General features: G+C 37.9%; 1 protein-coding gene across 2 annotated transcripts in view; it reads left to right on the top strand.

Moving 5' to 3' along the window:
• Positions 1 to 19,315, top strand: part of PTPN14 (protein tyrosine phosphatase non-receptor type 14) — a 136,227-nt gene that overhangs the window by 65,968 nt on the left and 50,944 nt on the right. For both annotated transcript variants that reach the window (XM_087717786.1, XM_087717785.1), the window contains exons 2-3: positions 680 to 1,004; positions 5,744 to 5,913. In XM_087717786.1, the coding sequence (XP_087573912.1) occupies positions 831 to 1,004; positions 5,744 to 5,913 (344 nt within the window). In that variant the 5' untranslated portion in view covers positions 680 to 830. The remainder of the gene's footprint in view (positions 1 to 679; positions 1,005 to 5,743; positions 5,914 to 19,315) is intronic.

Below are 19,315 nucleotides of genomic sequence, written 5' to 3'. Positions count from 1 at the left end.
ATTCCCTTACATCCACATACCATTTTAGTTGATTCCAGCCTCATCCTACCACAATTATTGTGTTATAACTAAATTATTTTTAAAAAATTGATTTATCATAATTTCTGTTTGATAAAACAGTTTGGCTTTCCACAACTCAATGCTTCCAAGGAGACCTCCTGGGAAATGTTTTACAGTTAATTCCTGCTTTTTTATCAGCATTATTAATAATTTAAAGTCATTATAGATGTGGACCTGGGCTAATTATGGTTAAGGCTACTTTTAGTATCATGTTCTCTACTTCACAGTGTACTAACTTGAGCTAACTTCCAGTGAAAAAGGCCACGGAGCATTAAGTTTGGTTATGAAAATATTTGCATCCCCAAGACGGAATTCTGTTTGCAAATCACAATTGATACAGATAGTCTGCTGATCTTTCTAATCCTGTTTTCAATTTCTGTCTTTCTGCCTTAGTGGTATGCTTCTTTTTTCAAGTCCAGAACTGAAGAAGGAAATCATTAGTAGTAGACAGGGAGTTCAAAGAAAACATGTAGTACAGTGTTTCTTCAAAGAAAATTTGTGGGTTTGGCCAATGGTCTGAACTATCTTGAGAGGCAACAGCTGTTACTGCCCCAAGGGAAAAACCATTTCCCAGCCAAATCCATGACAATTAACCACACATTGCATTGCTGTTTTTCAGGATATTGCTGTGGTATCCACCTTTGGCATGGGCAACCTTTTGCAAACCTGGAGGAGAATTTCTGGAAATAGAGGAACAACGTTCAAACCTTCCTTACTAAGAAGATCCAAGGTGTGAGAAGAAGCGGGCTAGCTGCTTTAGCCTAGCAGACATGCCTTTTGGGCTGAAATTACGAAGGACTCGACGCTATAATGTCCGGAGCAAGAACAGTTTCATGACCCGGATTCAACTGTTGGAGAACAACCTGATTGAGTGCACATTGTCTGTGGAGAGCACTGGGCAAGAATGCTTGGAGGCCGTAGGTCAGAAGCTGGAATTACCAGAGGTGAGGGTAACCCAAGAAAAGACTATATGTAACTTGCCGCTCGGTGTATTTTTAGCTCTGGCTGTTTGTCATTTGGAATCTGTTTATTACAATCATGTTGTTTTTGGAATTGGTCCGATCTTATCGCTGAATGGAACTTTGGCAAATGTACCTTGCTTGCCCAAACATCAGGGCAGTCTATTACTTACAATTTGGATTGTGATTGAATGTTATTTCCTGTCAGGATGAAACTCTTAACTAATATGCAAGGGAACATCGGGGGGGGGGGGTGTCTATAAGCAAAAGGCTGTTTTTGCTTATATGTAGACAAAGTGGATAACAACCACATTCACACATGACATCAAACCACTTTTATTAATGGGGGTGGCTCGTCCTATGAAATATATGTCAGTTTTGCTGGAAGAAGTATCTTAAAAGTCCATTTTTTTTCTTCTGTTTCATTAAACAGTCCATGAGATGTAAGAGTGATTCTAGCAGTATGTTTCAAAAATCAACTAATTCTCACTTGAATTTCAACATGAATCTCAATTCAATGCTATTATAAGTCTGACTTTATTGCCACAAGAATTTAAAGCAGAATAACTGTTTCCTCTAAAGCAGTGGTTCTCAACCTGTGGATCGGGACCCCTTTGGAGGTCGAACAACCCTTTCACAGGGGTCGCCTAAGACCATCAGAAAACACATATTTTTGAAAAAATACAGAAAGCATAAAACAATTTTATGGTTGGGGGTGTCACCACAACATGAGGAACTGTATTAAAGGGTCGCGGCATTAGGAAGGTTGAGACCTACTGCTCTAAAGGGAAGAGTGGGGCCTCTTTGTGCCTCTTTACTTCAGCTACAGATCTATAAATCAGCATTTGAAATTTGAACTGATGAATAACAGTAATACAATTTCAATGAAACACAAGATTGCTGGACAAAAACTGATCAGTTTTACGCAGCCTGCCTCTTTTCAAAATCCCCTTTCATTTTATTACCCCTAATCCAGCTCATGATTAAGTCCAAGCAGAAAATCATTGTTCAGTCTCACCCACTTAATGACAAAGAAAGAGAACATACAGATTCATCTGACTCCAAAATTTGTATGTTCAGGTACATATAGAGAAGACAAAAATCATGCAAAGGCAATTTGCTGTAGACACCAGCAAATACCGTTCCCATCTCAAGCCAAGAAAACCCAGCTCTGCAGGTGGGAGTGGCACTGTGCTTCATTCCACAGAGTTGGGGCAAAAAGTTTCAATGGTATGAAAGAGCTAAGAATACTATATAATGTTTTGATCTTGTGTTTTAACCAGAGAGGAGTGGCTGATGACAAGTTTCTAAAAAGTTGCTTTGGAGATTGTACACCATCAACAGGGCTGCGGTACTACAGAAGTTTCTTCTTTGCTGGACAATAACCCTGCATGAGGCTCTGTTCTCTTTACAGATGATGCCAAAGTATAATGAATGAGACTTCAGTTATTTAAATTATTTCATTAGGAAGATAATGGAAATAAACATCAATGTTCTTATGGGACAACTAAGACAAGGAGGGCCTTATGTTTCTCCATCTTTCACCCTGTTTATTCATGTTGGGAGTATAGCTGGACATTTGATTGCTGCCTATACTGCTTTTGGAAGGGTAGAGTTTTGACGTCACCTAATATCAAGTAATGGACTTCTTGCTAATCCAATTAATAGTTGGTCAACACTGTTATGTATAATTCTGGTTTTTGTTTTTTAAAAAATGAGCAAGGCAAAAGGAAAAATCAAAATTATATATAATAAGCTAGGAATGATGACTAAAAGCATGATAAAATAGCTGGCATGCAGCTCCTGGAACTCATTTTATCTCTATGCTTTTGCAGTTGCAATCTGATAATTCAGTTATCCAGTTAAGATATGGGTTAAAGATATGTGTTAATATAGAACAAATTACACGGCATTCCTGCATTCCATTCCAGGCTAAATTCTCTGCCACAACTTAGTATAGTCATCACAAAAATGTTTGAAGGTACACAAGGAACAGCTTTCTTTACAATCGCCATTGCTTCCCAGGCACCATGAATTTATACTCATTCATTTTTTCTTGGAATGCTGGACAAGCTTCAAATGATACATTTTGTTTTTGTTAGTTTGCTTTTGGAATCTCTTCTGATGACTTTTGTATTACTACATTGTAGTACTTTAAAAAAAAAGCTACCAAAACCTGCTGCTGTTTAAAAGCTGTTCTGAATTACTCTGCAGCTCTAGCTTTCTTCCAACTGATCTAAGTTTTAACCACATGTCATTTTGGATAATTGGCAGCCTTTTATCATAGCTGATACAGGAAACTTGGATACTGGTTGATAGATGTAATAACATTTATTGCTATGCTTGTTTTCACTTATCCCCCCACAAATAATTCTGGAACCATATTTTTACTGAGATCTGTGCCATTTGGTGTTGAGAAGGAAATGAAACTCCAGAAGATTTAAATTAAAAAAGGTCTAAAAATATTTAGAATATAGCCGATTTCTGTTATATTTCATATCTGGCAAAAAAATATATGAGTTCCACCAATTATTTCATGATGAATTTTTATTTATATCCTAAACAGAGACATTTTCAGCCAAGGAATTTAAAATTTAATTATTTTTCTCAAGAGTCCTCAAAATCCTGTTTTTCTTTAACCTCCTTTAGTTAAGACATTGAACAGGTTACTTTAATTAGTTGAACTTTTTAATGTATATTACAAATAGTTGTTGTTGTTTTTTTACTCCTTGATCTTTTCCTCCTTCCTGGGACTTTAAATATTTCAGTTGCAGTTCCTACATGACACTTAAGGCTAAATTGTTGTCTTAAATAAAATAAAAACTGTATTCACTGGAAAAAGACTCAGCTTTTAACTCCAATCCTGAATCCAGCTTTACATCCTGCTAATTTTGCTGATCGGATTTTATGATTGTTGTTATTGGTGAGACCTAAAAATCACATTAAGCTAGAAAGCGACAATGTGAAAACAGGCAATGTGAAGACAGAAGAAGGAAGGTGTGTTGAATATGTTCACCACCTTGAGTTATTTGTAAAAATAAGAAAGGCAGGCTACAGATAAAATAAATAAAAAATAAACTGTAAGCATGACCTCCAGACACTAGAATACCACTACATTTTTTCTTAAGAGCTGATGGTTCTTCAAAATAAAAATTTTCTCCTGAATCAAAATAGTCACATATTTTTGGAAGATTTCAGTAATTTAGGGATGGAGAGAGGAGCTGGCAAATATTGTCAACCTGTTTCTGAGCCCAGTAACTGGAAATGGCTGTCCAAGGTTACATTTACAAATCTTTCTCATTATTTGCTGCCTAAACCTTTTAATTGGCAATGCCAAGGATTGAAGTTGGTCATTCTGTATTTTACTGCTGACGATTTGCATTTAAATGGCTATTTAGGAGCTGAAGTGTTTACATAAAGTTTATTTAAATATATAAAACTATGGTTTGAATATCTTAAAACAAATCTTTGGGATGCTTGGATGATGACCGTCTTTGCCCTTTATGGCAGGGATCACCAAGCTTTTGGACCTCAGGAAGCACTAAATGCATAATTTTAAATTCCGCTAATATGATCTGCCTAATGACTGACTGAGTGCATATGGCTAGATGGTCATACGGGTGGGCATGGCCAACTCGATGTCACGTCAAGGGGCTCCTCACCAGCCTCTATTTGCCCCTCCCATCCCGGCCACTCCTTGACTGCCCACCCGGGTTCCTTAGTGCCCCAACAGGAACCAGTTGTTGGAGCTAAGCAGCCACTATGAGAAAGAGTTGGCAAAACAGGTGGCTCAGTTCAAATTGGATCTGACCAAGGAGGAGGCTCAGCAGAAGCACCTCACTGAGGACTATGAGCATAGGCTTTCCAAGCAGAGGGAAGATCTATGGGAGTGCAAAGCCAAGTGCTGGCGCCTAGAGATTCAGCGGGCTGAGATGGTCAACCAGTTCCAGGCCATGATGCAGTATCACTGGAACAAAGCCCTCCGATTCTTCGCCACAAGTGGCACTTCCCTCCAACCTTAACCCAAAGCCCCACACCAGGAGGATGAAGCAGACCCCAAGTCGGAATTTCTCTCCCCCTCCAACCCACACAAAAAGACCCCAAAGGGGGAGACTCTCTGCAGTAGCACAAACATTAATTGCAGGTATCCATCCCAGGGGCCGTATTTTGAAGACCTCTGATTTAGTGCAGTATAAAAAATGCAAATAATTTTTCTGCGGACCACCAAAATTTTCTCAAAAATATGTTTGGGATGGCTTCTGGATTAGGAGATTTCAGCTGCATCTCTTCCATAATTCCTATATAATATCTGTAATTGCAATAATTCCTATATTGACATCTATGACATTTTTCCATGGCTGCTACATATTTATTGAATGTGCATTATAATGTAAGTGTTTTTAATTGTTTCATAGTTGTTCACAACCCAGAGTCACTTGCTTGAGATGGGTGGATATAGAGATTAATAAATTAAAAAATAATAAAGTAATTTTGAAGAGCTTATTTTATGATCCCAGATCTGTTAAATCACTTGCAAAGGTCAGATGCCTTGTGAAACACCATCACGGAGGTACTCCAGAATGACCTGTGAATTCATTCTCCAATTTGCATAGTAACAGTTAGAAAGCATGTAAGGGAAAAGGGGAAAAAAGAGAAATGTTTATTGTTTGCAAAGACCAAATAATAACTTTTTTGTTTGTTTTTAAACTTTTCTCTCTCTCTAGACACACTATTTTGGCCTTTGGTTTCACAACAAGAGCCAGCAAGTGCGATGGGTAGAACTGGAGAAACCTTTGAAAAAGCAGCTGGACAAATTTGCCAGCCAATCTTTGCTATTCTTTGGGGTCATGTTTTATGTACCCAGCGTTGCCCTCCTGCAGCACGAAGTCACAAGGTATCTGTTGCAAAGATGCTTCACTTTTCTTTGCTGCCACAAATATTTTCTTGTTGAAGAGATGTCTCCCAGACATCATTATTTGCAATTCAGAATTTTGCCTTAATAATGTATTTGCTCTCTTGTCTGTTACAGAGTTTTCCTTTTCTTGTTAACTTTTAAACATAGGTTAGCACTTAATAGGTCTACTTAATATCTTAATTAGGCCTAATCTGGATTTGCAGATTCAAACTCAGGTTTGAAAATCATGGTTTGTAGCAAGTCAACTCTTCATAGATGGCAGTACAAATCCTACTGTGGTATTCTATTTTGTCTGAAGACTCTCCATGTTTCTATCTGGTAGAAATGATGGTGATCCACATTCATCTTGTACTATTGCATGCCGTCCTGAACAGACACAAAGGATTGAACTATACATTATTTATAAATAATGCTTTTAGTTCTTTGCAATCAATAAAAAGAATTTAAATTGTATAATTAAGACATGTCAAAGTATAAGCCATGTGGGTGAATGCCTTTATATTTATGAATATAAATTAACAGAATAACTTAAGAATTAAGTGAGAATATATGCTTGGGTTCTGCTTATATTTTCCTATAAATGCCTTGTTTTTTCTGTCTTTATAATAGGACACACAACAGAATTCCTTCCTATCTCTGTAAGATCTCTAAATGAATAATTTTGCAAATGAACCATGTATTTTCTGTTCTTTTCATAGAAATTTGTTTTCTTCAGTGGAATCACCACGGAACATTGCAATTGAATGTAAATCTTGAAAATACAGTAGCAACTTCCTTACCTGGGTTCTAGCAATAGTAGCAGCGTAAGGCACGCAGTAGTGGTGTCAAGCTCACATCCTGTCTCTGGCAAGGAAGCAACTGCCTGATTCTGTTTTCCCTGCCAGGAAACCTGTTCTTGCAAGTTCTTGCTATTATCTCAGATTTGTGTTGCAGCATGCCAGCCACTCTGCTTTGGAGAGGTATTGCATCATATGTGCCTGCTCTTGCCAGAATAGTAAGAATGCTGTTACTTGTATGTCATTATTGCACTTAAGGCAACTTCTGGTGGAACCCTTCTAATTGAAACTGTCTTGTGCTGGGAGACAGGACTTGGCTTATTACTGTTACTTGCAATTTTATACAGGATTCCAATATGATTCAGGAGGAATCCATAATCTGTTCTGGTCCAGAACACAATACAATATAATATAATACAATACAATACAATACAATAGCAGAGTTGGAAGGGACCTTGGAGGTCTTCTAGTCCAACCTCCTGCCTAGGCAGGAAACCCTATACCATTTCAGACAAATGGCTATCCAACATCTTCTTAAAGACTTCCAGTGCTGGGGCATTCACAACTTTTGGAGTCAATAGAATGGGCTTGTGCAAAGTATCATGGGCCCTAATACTTCATGTAGATTCTGCAGAGTCTTGTGACGAGATGTTGGCAGTGCCTTTTTGAAGTCCAGTTGGATATACTGGTGCAATAAGAACTGTATTGATAAATCATTGCAAGCCTGTATAATTTAGGAGGCTTCGTCTAAAAACATCTTTGTTAGGAACATTTAGATAAAAAGTCATTTTATCTTCTGGGTGAAAGTTTGGGGTGAAGTTATTGGTAGATTTGGATTGCAGAGGATGCTGGCACTCTCCAGCTTGATCTCTTGTTTTTATCTGGTTTTGGAAAAATAATAAAAATAATAAACTGCAGGGCTGTGCACTTTTCAGTGATTCTGAGGAGGTGCTTTGAACCTAACCCAAGCTTAGCATCTCTGCTATCATTAAAACATCTAGTCTTTTTCAGTCTTCTGTGCAAACATGAAAATAATCTTTTTTTTAATCTTATGCCTGAAATTATTTTTGAAGCATGCACAGCCTTATCAAATTTCTCACTGACAGCCTATGACAGACTGTGTAGAGCAAAGGATAGTGAAAGGTAATCCTGGCAAGATGAAAATGCCTCTAGTAAATGGGTGAGATGACTTGGCTTTAGACGTGCCACCTCTGTTGGATGGGGTTTCATTCTTAAAATAGTGGATGTCTGAATGTGAGGTAGCATTACTTCTGGAGTTTGAGGAAATGGAGAAATGGTGTGAGGTGCACTTTTCTCCAGTGTTCCAGTCATTCATTCTCTAGTTATCTGGTTGGAGGGTTTTCATGTGGTTTATACAGAGCTATCCCTCAAAGGCAGTTGATATAAAATGCAATACTTTGATTGCTGGCATATGCTAGGCATTGTTGTCGTATTAACACTGAATTCCAGTTTTTACATGCTAAAACTGTTATTTCTTCCAATGGTCAGTTCAAAGTGTAGTTGTGAATCTTTTAGTTTAAAAGGCTTTTGCATCTGAAAAGACCCTTTTCTTCCTCGTGTTATTTCCCATGTACTCTGAAAATTATTTGAGGTCGATTTGCATCCCTGACCTAATAAAGCTAGTCAGGCAGGCAGAAAGCTGAGATGTCTCTATGCAGTGTCCCATATATGGAACACTGTGCCCCAAGGCATACTTTATTTCCATTGCCCCTGTAGTCTATTGGCAATTAAGAATTTCTTTTTTAAAAAGCATTAGATTCTGCTGTCAGCACATTTTGTAGTTATTGATTATTGGGTTTGATGTTTGATATTGCTTTTGTACTGACCCCAGGGTCTTATCAGAGAAGGGGATGGGGGTAGGAATATGGCCATCTAATATAATAGGTGGAAATGTCCACATTTGAGGGAAAAGAACAGTGTTAATAATCCCTGTAAAATATTCTAAATTATATTTTTGGATTTTCAGAATTTTTCTTGAAAAATATGATATACTGTACAGGTCTGAGAAGAAGGAAGTAAATTTTTTGAATCTTTTGAAGTTTTGTATATCTTTGCAAACGATCTTTACATAGGTCCTATTAATATATATGGTAGGCAGTTAATAAATAATACTACAGTTTAGTATTTGTTTTCTTTATGTTACAAATAAAGTAATCCAACACATGATATAGCAATATGAAAAAGAAATTAGTTTTCTTGCTTCAGTCCATTCAATTAAAAGGGCAGCTAAAGTGAATTATATGAGCACTTCATTAAACAACGAAGGTTGATTTGGCCACTCCTACCCTATGTAGATTTCTCCCTTCATTTGTCACACAGTAGTTCTCGCCACATAGTTATATAGGTAGTTCATGGCTTACTTTAAAAAAAATGTAAAGCTTGTATATGTAATAATTGGTGCCCATCAGTCTGGGAGAACTATTTCAAAGCTCTGGGACTGCACCAATCAAAAGTCAGAGATAAAGTCTTGGAAAGAAGATGATTTGAAAACATAGCGAATCTTCTTAACAATGGCTGTCATGAAGGCTGTATATAAATCTAAGTGCTATTACTAGTTGGTAGGGAGAGCCTTTGTATCTTCAGAATGTCAACAACTTGCCATCATTGAGGGTATCATGAATCAACAATTGTACAGGAGAGTACCAGACTGAAGCTGACATGCAATAGCATTGTATAGTGCTCTCAAGAATTCAAAAACATTTAGAAGAAAATGGATAAAAAGAATAATTTTACATCACTCAGATTTGGACTGACTGAGGAGAACAGTCTTAAGTGCCCGTGGTACCATCTGTGGTGACTTTGAACGTGACTCCTGAAAAAATAGGGTTTCTGTGCTCCCAGTTCAGCCACTTATTTCCTGAATTTAGTTTCTTCCTGGGTTGTGGAAGCGGCCAGGGAGGTAACCCACAGTTGGGTTCATGCTGTTGTGGCAGCTTCTTTGATAGAGGGGCTGGTGCCTCGGCCTTGAAAGAGACAATAGTGCACGCCCTCCTCAAGAGTCCATCCTTCTACCCAACAATATTCAATAACTTTTGACTAATTTCTTACCTCCCCTTTGTGGGAAGGATTTTGAGAAAGTGGCCTATGAGCAGCTGAGGAGAATCCTGGAGGAAATGCAATATCTAAACCTATTTCAGTCAGGTTTCAGACTGGGATTTAGCACTGAGACAACTCTGATTATGTTTTTAGATGACCTGTGGCAGAGCTGGGAAGGTAGTGGGGCATCCATTCCTCTGTTCCTTAATGTCTCATTGACTTCCTATATGATCAAACATGGAAAGCCAGCTGCCTGGGTTGGGGATTGGGAGTCCTGTTTTACAATGGTTCTCTTCCTTTCTCTAGACCTAGCTCCAGTTGATTGGTTTAGGTTGGATGCTGAATGTAACAAAGATAAAAGTTTGTTCTGTTCTGTCCTCTCCTCCTTTATTTCATTTACATGAAACCACTGGGCAAGGTCATCTTCCAATTTCTGGTTTGATATCATTTCTGCTAGAAAACCCCAAATATTGCTGAGGCAAATCAATTTGTCATAAACTAAGGTTCCTGCATAGCAATGTGAGAGACTGATCACTAATTAAAAGGAAGCCTCAGTTGCAATTATTGCAGCCAAAGTTAGTACAACCAGTTACTGACTCTAAGGACACACAATTTTTTTCCCCACATTGACACATTACGTAATGAATGTAACAAAGATAAAAGTTTGGAATTTATTTATTCTCTCAAATTCACTTTCTTTATCTGTAGGATTTAGAGTAAGCTCTGATAACATTCATTTCATTTTAATAATATTCACAGATATGCAAAAATTCAGAAAGTCCAAAAAAGGTTGTTATACTGAATTACAATTGTCAATTGGAAAGTTGCACAAACGTTTTTGTCTCTTAGTATTTTGAAGTGGCTCTGAGTTGTACATTTCACTCATCTGTCTTGTGAATTCCATTTTATTGGCATTTTCCAATTGCCAATTTTATTGGCCGGCCTCATTGTTCATGCCTCTAATCAGGATTGATTTTTCCAGAGTTATCATTTCCTTCCTGGACATAAAATGAGGAATTTGTCATGCGCTCCATGTTCTGTCATTGTTTACATATCAGCACCCAGTTCTCATCCTGTGATTCTAACTTTCCTAAAAAGTGAGCAGGATGACGATCTGTTTTGCTGTGGTAACAGAATATAAATCAAAAAAGAAAAACAGCCACATTGCTCCCGCCACCCCCTTTTCCTGCAAGGAAAAAGACACTCATAGTTTCCTCAGACAGTTTTGCTTTGGTTTGTATACCTCTACATGGTTTCAAAGAGCTGCAGTGGGAAATTATAATTGTTATGGTTTTTTAAAGAATGCACAAAATTCTGTGGAAGAAGGAAGTAGCTCTTTTTGCTCTTTTTCTTTTATCCTTTTTATTACTTATTTACTACATGTGCAAGCCATCTTTTCCTCAGGAGCCAAAGGATATGTGCATAACTCTCTCTCTCTTCCTAATTTTTCCCACAAGGGCTGTGGGATGGACCTTAGGCTGAGATAGTTGGCCCCAAACCTCCCTCTTAGTGTCCATGGATGAGGATAGATTAGAACTTATGTCTCCCTACTTCTTAGTTTGACATCTTAACCACTATGTTACATTGGGGTCAAGTGGGGTTCTAGATGTCTTTTGTTCAGCAGTGTTTTGCTTCTGAACTAGTCTGTTTCCATGCTATGAATAGGCCCATAAGAGAAAATGTGTTGACTGTGGAATTGGAGCCATGACTATGACTATCAGATACGTCATAATAAACATCTCCTTTATACGCAGTGTGGCGCAGTGGTTAAATGCAGCACTGCAGGCTACTGCTAGATCAGCAGGTCAGCGGTTCAAATCTCACCGGCTCAGGGTTGACTCAGCCTTCCATCCTTCCGAGGTGGGTAAAATGAGGACCCAGATTGTTGGGGGCAATATGCTGACTCTCTGTAAACCGCTTAGAGAGGCCTGAAAGGCCTATGAAGCGGTATATAAGTCTACTGCTATTGCTATTGCTATTGCTATACTAAGTGATACCTTTAAAACATACAAGGACTCTCTCTCCCTCTCCCTCCCCCCCCCCCCTCTCTCTCTCTCTCACACACACACACAGAATGAAAAACTTTTCCTGGTTTCACTCTTCTGTAAGGAAAGTCAAGCAGATGCCTAGAGAATGATCCCCTCAAGGCATTTCTGCAGGGAAAATGGAGGAGATTGGAAGAGGAGAAACATAATCAATCTTGCTGCTTACGCTTTGACTGTGGTCCAAATAAATTGAAGCTTTCCCCATATCTAGCATCTAAAGCTTCCTTCATATCCTGTGTTTCTAACAATTGTTTTTAAACGAATATTTGATTAAATTAGGTAACCTACTTTTACAGTCTGCCTTTGTGATAGCAACTATCGCTGGTGTTAAATTATGATGGCTGTTCCAAGTGTTTTTCTTTTCAGACTTGCTCATAAATTTTCTGTTTTTGTCAGAGAACAATGAATCCTCCTGTATTTTTCAGAACGGAAAGTAGGGCTCCTGTTACATTAAACATGTTAGTAGAAAAGGATCTTAATTGCATTATGAAACATGCCAAGAGAATGGTAGGGTATTCTTATTAACCGAATTTGTGTAATACAACATTCATAATGATATGAGCAATATGGAAAAGACATTACTATGGGTAGTCCTCAACTTACAACAGTTCATTTACGAACCATTTGAAGTTACAACGGCACTGAAAAAAAGTGACTTTTTGGGCGTTTTTCACATTTACGACTGTTGCAGCATCCCTATAGTCACTTGATCAAAATTCAGCTGCTTGGCAACTGGTTCATATTTATGATGGTTGCAGTTTCCTAGGGTCACGTGATCTACTTTTGCAAAAACAAGAAGCAAAGTCAATGGGGAAGCCAGATTCACTTAACAACTATGTTACTAATTTAACAACGGCAGTAATTCACGGTGGCAAGAAAGGTCATAAAATGGGAAAAAATCACTTAACAAATATCTCACTTAGCAACAGAACTTTGGGATCAATTGTGGTCGTACGTCGAGGACCACCATTTATTTATAATATTGTTGAAGTTATAATGTGTTTATTATGAATATTTATCAAGTTTCAGTACAAATAAAAAAGCACAGCAGTTATAAAATTTTATCCAAGAAAATTAGTTCACAGATTAATAGCCAATTGTAAAAACGAAAACAAGCTAAACACAGCAAACATGCATGTTTAAGAAGCATGCATATTTGAAACATTGGCCTTCAATGCAGTCAAGCAGATATTATCTGTAGATACAATAAAATAAAATAAAATAAAATAGGCATGAACATAGAAGCTGTCAAGATTAAAGAGGGTAAGCTGGCATAACTAGGCCCTGTATTTGCCAAAACTATCTTATTCATCAAAACAAGAACTATTCCAACTGCCTGTAAAGGCCATCATACTTTCACGAAGTTGAAGAGAAGTGGGGGGGGGGCAGAATAGCTGATTTCAGGATATTTTTAAATCCTCGTTAATGTACCATGGAGTACAAAAGAATGTAAGATGAAATAAGATAGTCGAGAGAAATAAGAGCTGGTAGTTACCAGTGAAGTTGTGAGCAGACCACTTTAAACATAAGCACCACTAGTTTAAACTGGGCTCTAGTTCAAATGAGAAGCCTATGGGGAGCATTAAATTGTAATATAACATAAGAATAATATGGAAGGTCTAGAACAGCCCAGATGTCTCTGTCCTGAACTGTGTTCAGGGAATGGATATTAGAATTCAGAACACTTACTGGAACACATGGTAGTCACCTCTGTCTGGTTCCTAGGAAGGTTTGCTCAATAGAAATATTTGCTGTAACATCACAAAGTCAGCTGTCACTAATCAAGCCTTGCAGTTAAGGTTGAAAGTGAAGGAAGTAGGTGTCATTTGTTAGTCCCAGGAATGGGGATAGCACCATAGAAGATGAGAAGCTTGATCAGGCTGAAATGTGGCAGTCTCCCATTTATGAGTTGACTTATGACTGGCTGCTTTTTCTTTTTGGTGAGGTGAGGTAGTTATAGCATGAAGGAGATGTTCACCTTTCTGAGATAATATCTTCATGATATCTTACAACTTCAACCAGCTTTTACAATAGATTGAAGAGATGTCGGTACAGCACATACAATACAATAGCAGAGTTGGAAGGGACCTTGGTGGTCTTCTAGTCCAACCTCCTGCCTAGACAGGAAACCCTATATCGTTCCAGACAAATGGCTATCCAACAGCTTCTTAAAAACCCAGTGTTGGGGCATTCACAACTTCTGGAGGCAAGCTGTTCTACTGATTAATTGTTCTAACTGTCAGGAACTTTCTCCTCAGTTCTAAGTTGCTTCTCTCCTAGATTAGTTTCCACCCATTGCTCCTTGTTCTACCGTCAGGTGCCTTGGAGAATAGTTCGACTTCCTCTTCTTCGTGGCAACCCCTGAGATATTGGAATACTGCTATCATGTCTCCCCTAGTCCTTCTTTCTATTAAACTAGACATACCCAGTTCCTGCAACCGTTCTTCATAAGTTTTAGTCTCCAGTCCTCTAATCATCTTTATTGCTCTTCTCTGCACTCTTTCTAGAGTCTCCACATCTTTTCTACATTGTGGCGACCAAAACTGAATGCAGTAAAGTGGTATTAACACTTCACGTGATCTTGATTCTAGCCCTCTGTTTTTGTAGTCTAGAATTGTGTTGGCTTTTTTGGCAGCTGCTGTACACTACTGGCTCATATTTAAAGGGTTGTCCACTAGGATTCCAAGATCCCTCTCACAGTTACTACGATTGAGCAAGGTACCACCTATATTGTACCTGTACATTTCATTTTTCTTGCCTAAATGTAGAACCTTACTCTTTTCAACTTTGAATTTCATTTTATTAGATAGTGCCCAATGTTCAAATTTGTCAAGATCCTTCTGTATCTTAAGCCTGCTTTCTGGAGTGTTGGCTATTCCTGCCAGCTTGGTGTCATCTGCAAATTTGATGAGTTCCCCATTTATTCCCTCATCTAAATCATTGATGAAGATGTTGAAGAATACTGGGCCTAAAACAGCCTTGGGTACCTCACTGCATACTTCCCTCCATGTAGATGCAGTTCCATTGAGGACTACACGTTGAGTGTGGTGGATCAGCCAGTTACGAATCCACCTGATGGTGATGCTGTCCAACCCACATTCTTCTACTTTATCTAGTAGTAGGTTATGGTCTACCTTATCAAATGCCTTACTGAAGTCCAAGTAAACTATATCAACAGCATTCCTCTGGTCCCTAATTTTGTCACTTTGTCAAAGAATGCAATAAGATTAGTCTGGCATGATCTGTTTTTGACATACCCATGTTGGCTTTTGGCTATTACTTTGTTTACTTCTAGATGTTCGCTAATTCGTTGCTTGATTATCTTTTTCAGAATCTTTCCTGGTATTGAGGTCAGGCTGATAGGTCTATAGTTTTCTGGATCTATTTTTTTCCCTTTTTTGAAGATGGGAACCACATCAGCTCTTTTCCAGTCCTCTGGCAGTTCCCCGGTACTCCAGGATTCTGAAAGATATAGTTCAGTGGTTCTGAGATCTCATCTGCCAATTCCTTCAGAACCCTGGGGTATAATCCGTCCGGTCCTGGTGATTTGAACTCATCTAGGGTAGACAGGTGCTCACTTACCATTTTCTTCCCCATTTCATTTTGTGTTCCTAATCTGATTTTTGTGGTGGTGTTTTGATAGATTGGACTGTTTTATCCCTTTGTGTAAAGACAGATGCAAAAAATGAATTAAATAGTTCTGCTTTCTCCCCGTTGCTTGTCACCTTCCTGCCACTTTCTTCCAGCAATGGACCAATTGTTTCCTTAACCTTTTTCTTGTTTTTAACATGTTGGAAGAAACTTTTTTTGTTATTTTTTACTTTTGTGGCAAGCCTTTCTTCATTGTGAGCCTTAGCTTTCCTTACTTCATTTTTACAGGCTCAGGCTATTTGCTGATATTCTGCCTTAGTTATGTTCCCCTCTTTCCACTTTTTATACTTAACTTTTTTGTCTTTCAATTTGTCAGAGAGTTCTTTATGCAGCCATGCTGGTTTCATGTGCAGAAAGCTCCTTCAAATACTAGAAGTGCCACTCAAATATTAAGGTAGCCTTGGAGCAATGTGAAATATAAGCAACATGACTGCTTTGCTTTTAGAAGGAAACTATATTACAGTGTCAATGGGATGCTTGAAAGATTTTTCCACATGCGGGTGCAACAAAAGTCTGTATAGAGCAGGTGGTTTTTTTGTAGTGGGTGGTGTTTCGGGGAGTGCTGTTCATGTGTTGGAGTTAATTGTATGCTTTTAGCTTCCTTTCATTATTTTGAATTCTTTTACAGAGTCAGAAATTTATCTCGTGACCTTCAGAGTGACAACGCCTTCAAGGCCACAATTCTATGTTCATAAAATAAATTGCTGAGGATTGTAACTTTTTCTTCCTCCAGTGAATGGAGAGCTTGTTCTCATTGTTGATTATTGGGAAAAAAAGAGTTATTTATGCCAGAAACTTTAAAACGCCATTAATTCTTTATTAGTTTGTCAGATTTGGAGGAAAATGCCTTTGTAATGAAAGTTGTAGAGGTATAGGCAGGATGTTGGAAATCTTTCAGTTGTACATCTCCTACAAAAGGCAGGGAATTGTTTTTCTGCACCATATGTGTCTCCTGCTGATTACCTCCCATAAACCGATTAGATCTCACAGGTTAGGTCTCCTCCGGATTCCATCTGCCAGCCAATGTCGGCTGGCGACTCCCCGGGGGAGAGCCTTCTCTGTTGCAGCTCCGGCCCTTTGGAACGACCTCCCCGTGGAGTTCCGGACCCTCACTACCCTCCCGGCCTTCCGCAAAGCCACCAAGTCCTGGCTGCTCCAGCAGGCCGGGGGGCTTGTGAAATATCCAGCCCCGTGGAAACTGTGAATGTTGCGAATTTTTAAAGTGTTGTTTTGTCTATTTATCCCCCTCCCCTTGTTTATTGTGAGCCGCCCGGAGTCCTTCAGGAGTGGGCGGCATACAAGACAAATAAACTAACTAAACTAAACTATAGAGAATTTATTTATCTTGGAGTTTTGATTTTCTTGTGAATCATCCAAGTTACTTGATACATAAGCCAGCCTAATTTCATTATTGCATATGCCATTCATAGGTTTGTGGTATTTGATTTATATCAGTCCTGTGTTTCAGATGTGTAACTTAAACTCCCTGAATTTCAAAGTATACTAAAATGGGAGGTTCAGAAAATGTGAGGTGTGCAGGCATTGAATTCAAAGTCCCGATCATATTCCATGGTTTCATGTGAAAGTGTCACATAGAAGAAGCAGAAGGAGAAACAAATGATTGATAGAAAGATCTCATGGTTTTAAAGAAAGCAAATTACACAGAAAAGCCAGAGCTTATTGGATTTGGCCAATATTTGGCAGATGAAGGAAGTTAGGTGGGAGTCTGGGATTGGGGATGGGATAGGATGGGAGCAAGAAATATAGAAATGGTTGAAATGATGACTCTTGACATTAAAGTTTCATAGGCAGGAAATCTATGGAAGTAGCCAGAAGCTATGGACTAAATCACAATGGATATGGTGGGAAGATAATAGGTGTGAAGGTCTAAAGGATATAAAGGATAAGACTATCTCAGGCAAGATTCAGGTTAAGCAGTAGTTCCTTTAAATACATTCCTTCCATGAACAGTAACCTGTTTAGATGGAGCAAGGACTCGATCTAGATCCCTAAATGGTTTACAGAAATTCCCAAGAATTTGTCATCTAAATAAAGATGCAGTAGCTAGTGAGAGGACCAGGGTTTGCAAGACTTTTTTTTTCTATTCTAAGATTTTATCTCTTTATTCATGAAATATATATTCTGCTTCAAAATTTGCATAATATTACATCTTCCAAGTTGCTACCATAACTACATACTTGTAAGGTAGATTAGTAGATTCTGAGAGACATTGACAGTCCCCGAATCACCCAGTCAATTCCATGGCAAAGTATAGACTTGAACTTGTATCTTTCCTATCCTAACTCAGTAGTCTAATGACCAAAGACTACAAATTTGGTTGCTTATTTATTCTAGCCTCAGATTTCTACTATATATTGCCAAAAGGACATTTCCAATTTTATTTCTTGTCTGTTTTCCGTTTTCTGTTTGGCTAACTTTAAAGTAAAAGTTTTGGACTAAATGGATGCAGCTTGGCTTGTTGTAGCTTAACTAGCACATTCCCCTATTCAAGAGTCTGGCAAATAGACAGCAGACAAATGAGTATAAATACATGCATACAATTAATTAAAACAGCGCAATCTTTTTATGACTTAAGAGCTCTTACCATTTGGTTTCAGAAGCATCCTAATCATGCTTATCATCTTACTGAATTCCTTTGGGAGACTGCTTTATACTATTGATTGATTAAAATATATGCAAATGTTTATATTTTAGTTTTAAGCATGAACTTGCTCAAAGGTAAACATAACTTGACACTTTTTAAAATATTTGCTCTCATATTCTGCTCCAAAATGTATGCAGAATTTATTTTTCTGTCACAAATGAAACAAAAAGCAAATTTTCTGTTCAACTTAAGATGTCTGGAGAATAAAGTGAACTGTAAACTAACAAACTCTGAAAATTACATCTTAAGGAGATTTATGAAATGCTCATACTTTCTACTGGAACTTAAAACTAGTGATATAGCACTCTTGTGTAAAATAAAGGTAAGCCTTAAAGGCAAGCAAAATACTTTGTGGTGAAATTAAAATGTTGAAAGCAAGATGGTTTATTTACAGTAGCATTTTTTCAAACTTGGCAACTTTAAAATGAATGAACTTCAATTCTCAGAATTCTGGTAATTGAAGTCAAGATACCTTAAAGTTGCCAAGTTTGGAAAAAAACACTGATTTAGAGTTTCTTCTTTGAAAGCTGTAATTTTACATATTTACTTCTGAGTAAAAATATATAAGATTGCAAAGTATGACCTCCTATGCTAGAAGGTTACATACAATCCCAAGTCCTAGGACTTCCAGTGCTTTGCCATCTATATGGCACTCATCTAAATTATATGAGTACCATATAATATGAATTCAGTTTCATTCCATGACAGATATTTCCATGTTATCTGAGTTCTATAAAAGTGGAAGTCTCATAGAGTTGTAACATCTATGTATTGAGTTACAATCTTGTGTAATTATGTTGTGCTATATACTCTATTTATACCCTTGATCTATGCCAAGGAATTAGAGTAGATCCCAAGAGTTGTAGAACCAATCAGCCTATGGTTAAATTGCAAAGAAGACTAAATATTAAAAAGTGTGCTATACTTTCCTTACATCTCATTTTCGTAGACTTCTCTGAACTTTTCAAAAATTACCCTTTCCATCTGGTGAGCAATGTATTTATCTAATTGCACAAGACTTGGTTTGCCCATTCCCCTATATAACTTATTTCTACCAATCCAAGCAACGTAACTCTGAACATAAATCTGACGTTCCATTTTCTAATTTGAAAACTGCTATAATGCAGGTGACTTGAAAATTGGGATTTAGTGAACAGCTTGTTGATGTGCAAAGTCACAAAAGAATT

The sequence above is a fragment of the Thamnophis sirtalis genome, unplaced genomic scaffold (assembly GCF_051295495.1).
Source record: "Thamnophis sirtalis isolate CommonGarterSnake01/CBP01778 unplaced genomic scaffold, rThaSir2_p1.2 scaffold_6, whole genome shotgun sequence".
Classification (NCBI taxonomy): domain Eukaryota; kingdom Metazoa; phylum Chordata; class Lepidosauria; order Squamata; family Natricidae; genus Thamnophis; species Thamnophis sirtalis.
This window is presented reverse-complemented; position numbering and strand designations above follow the sequence as displayed.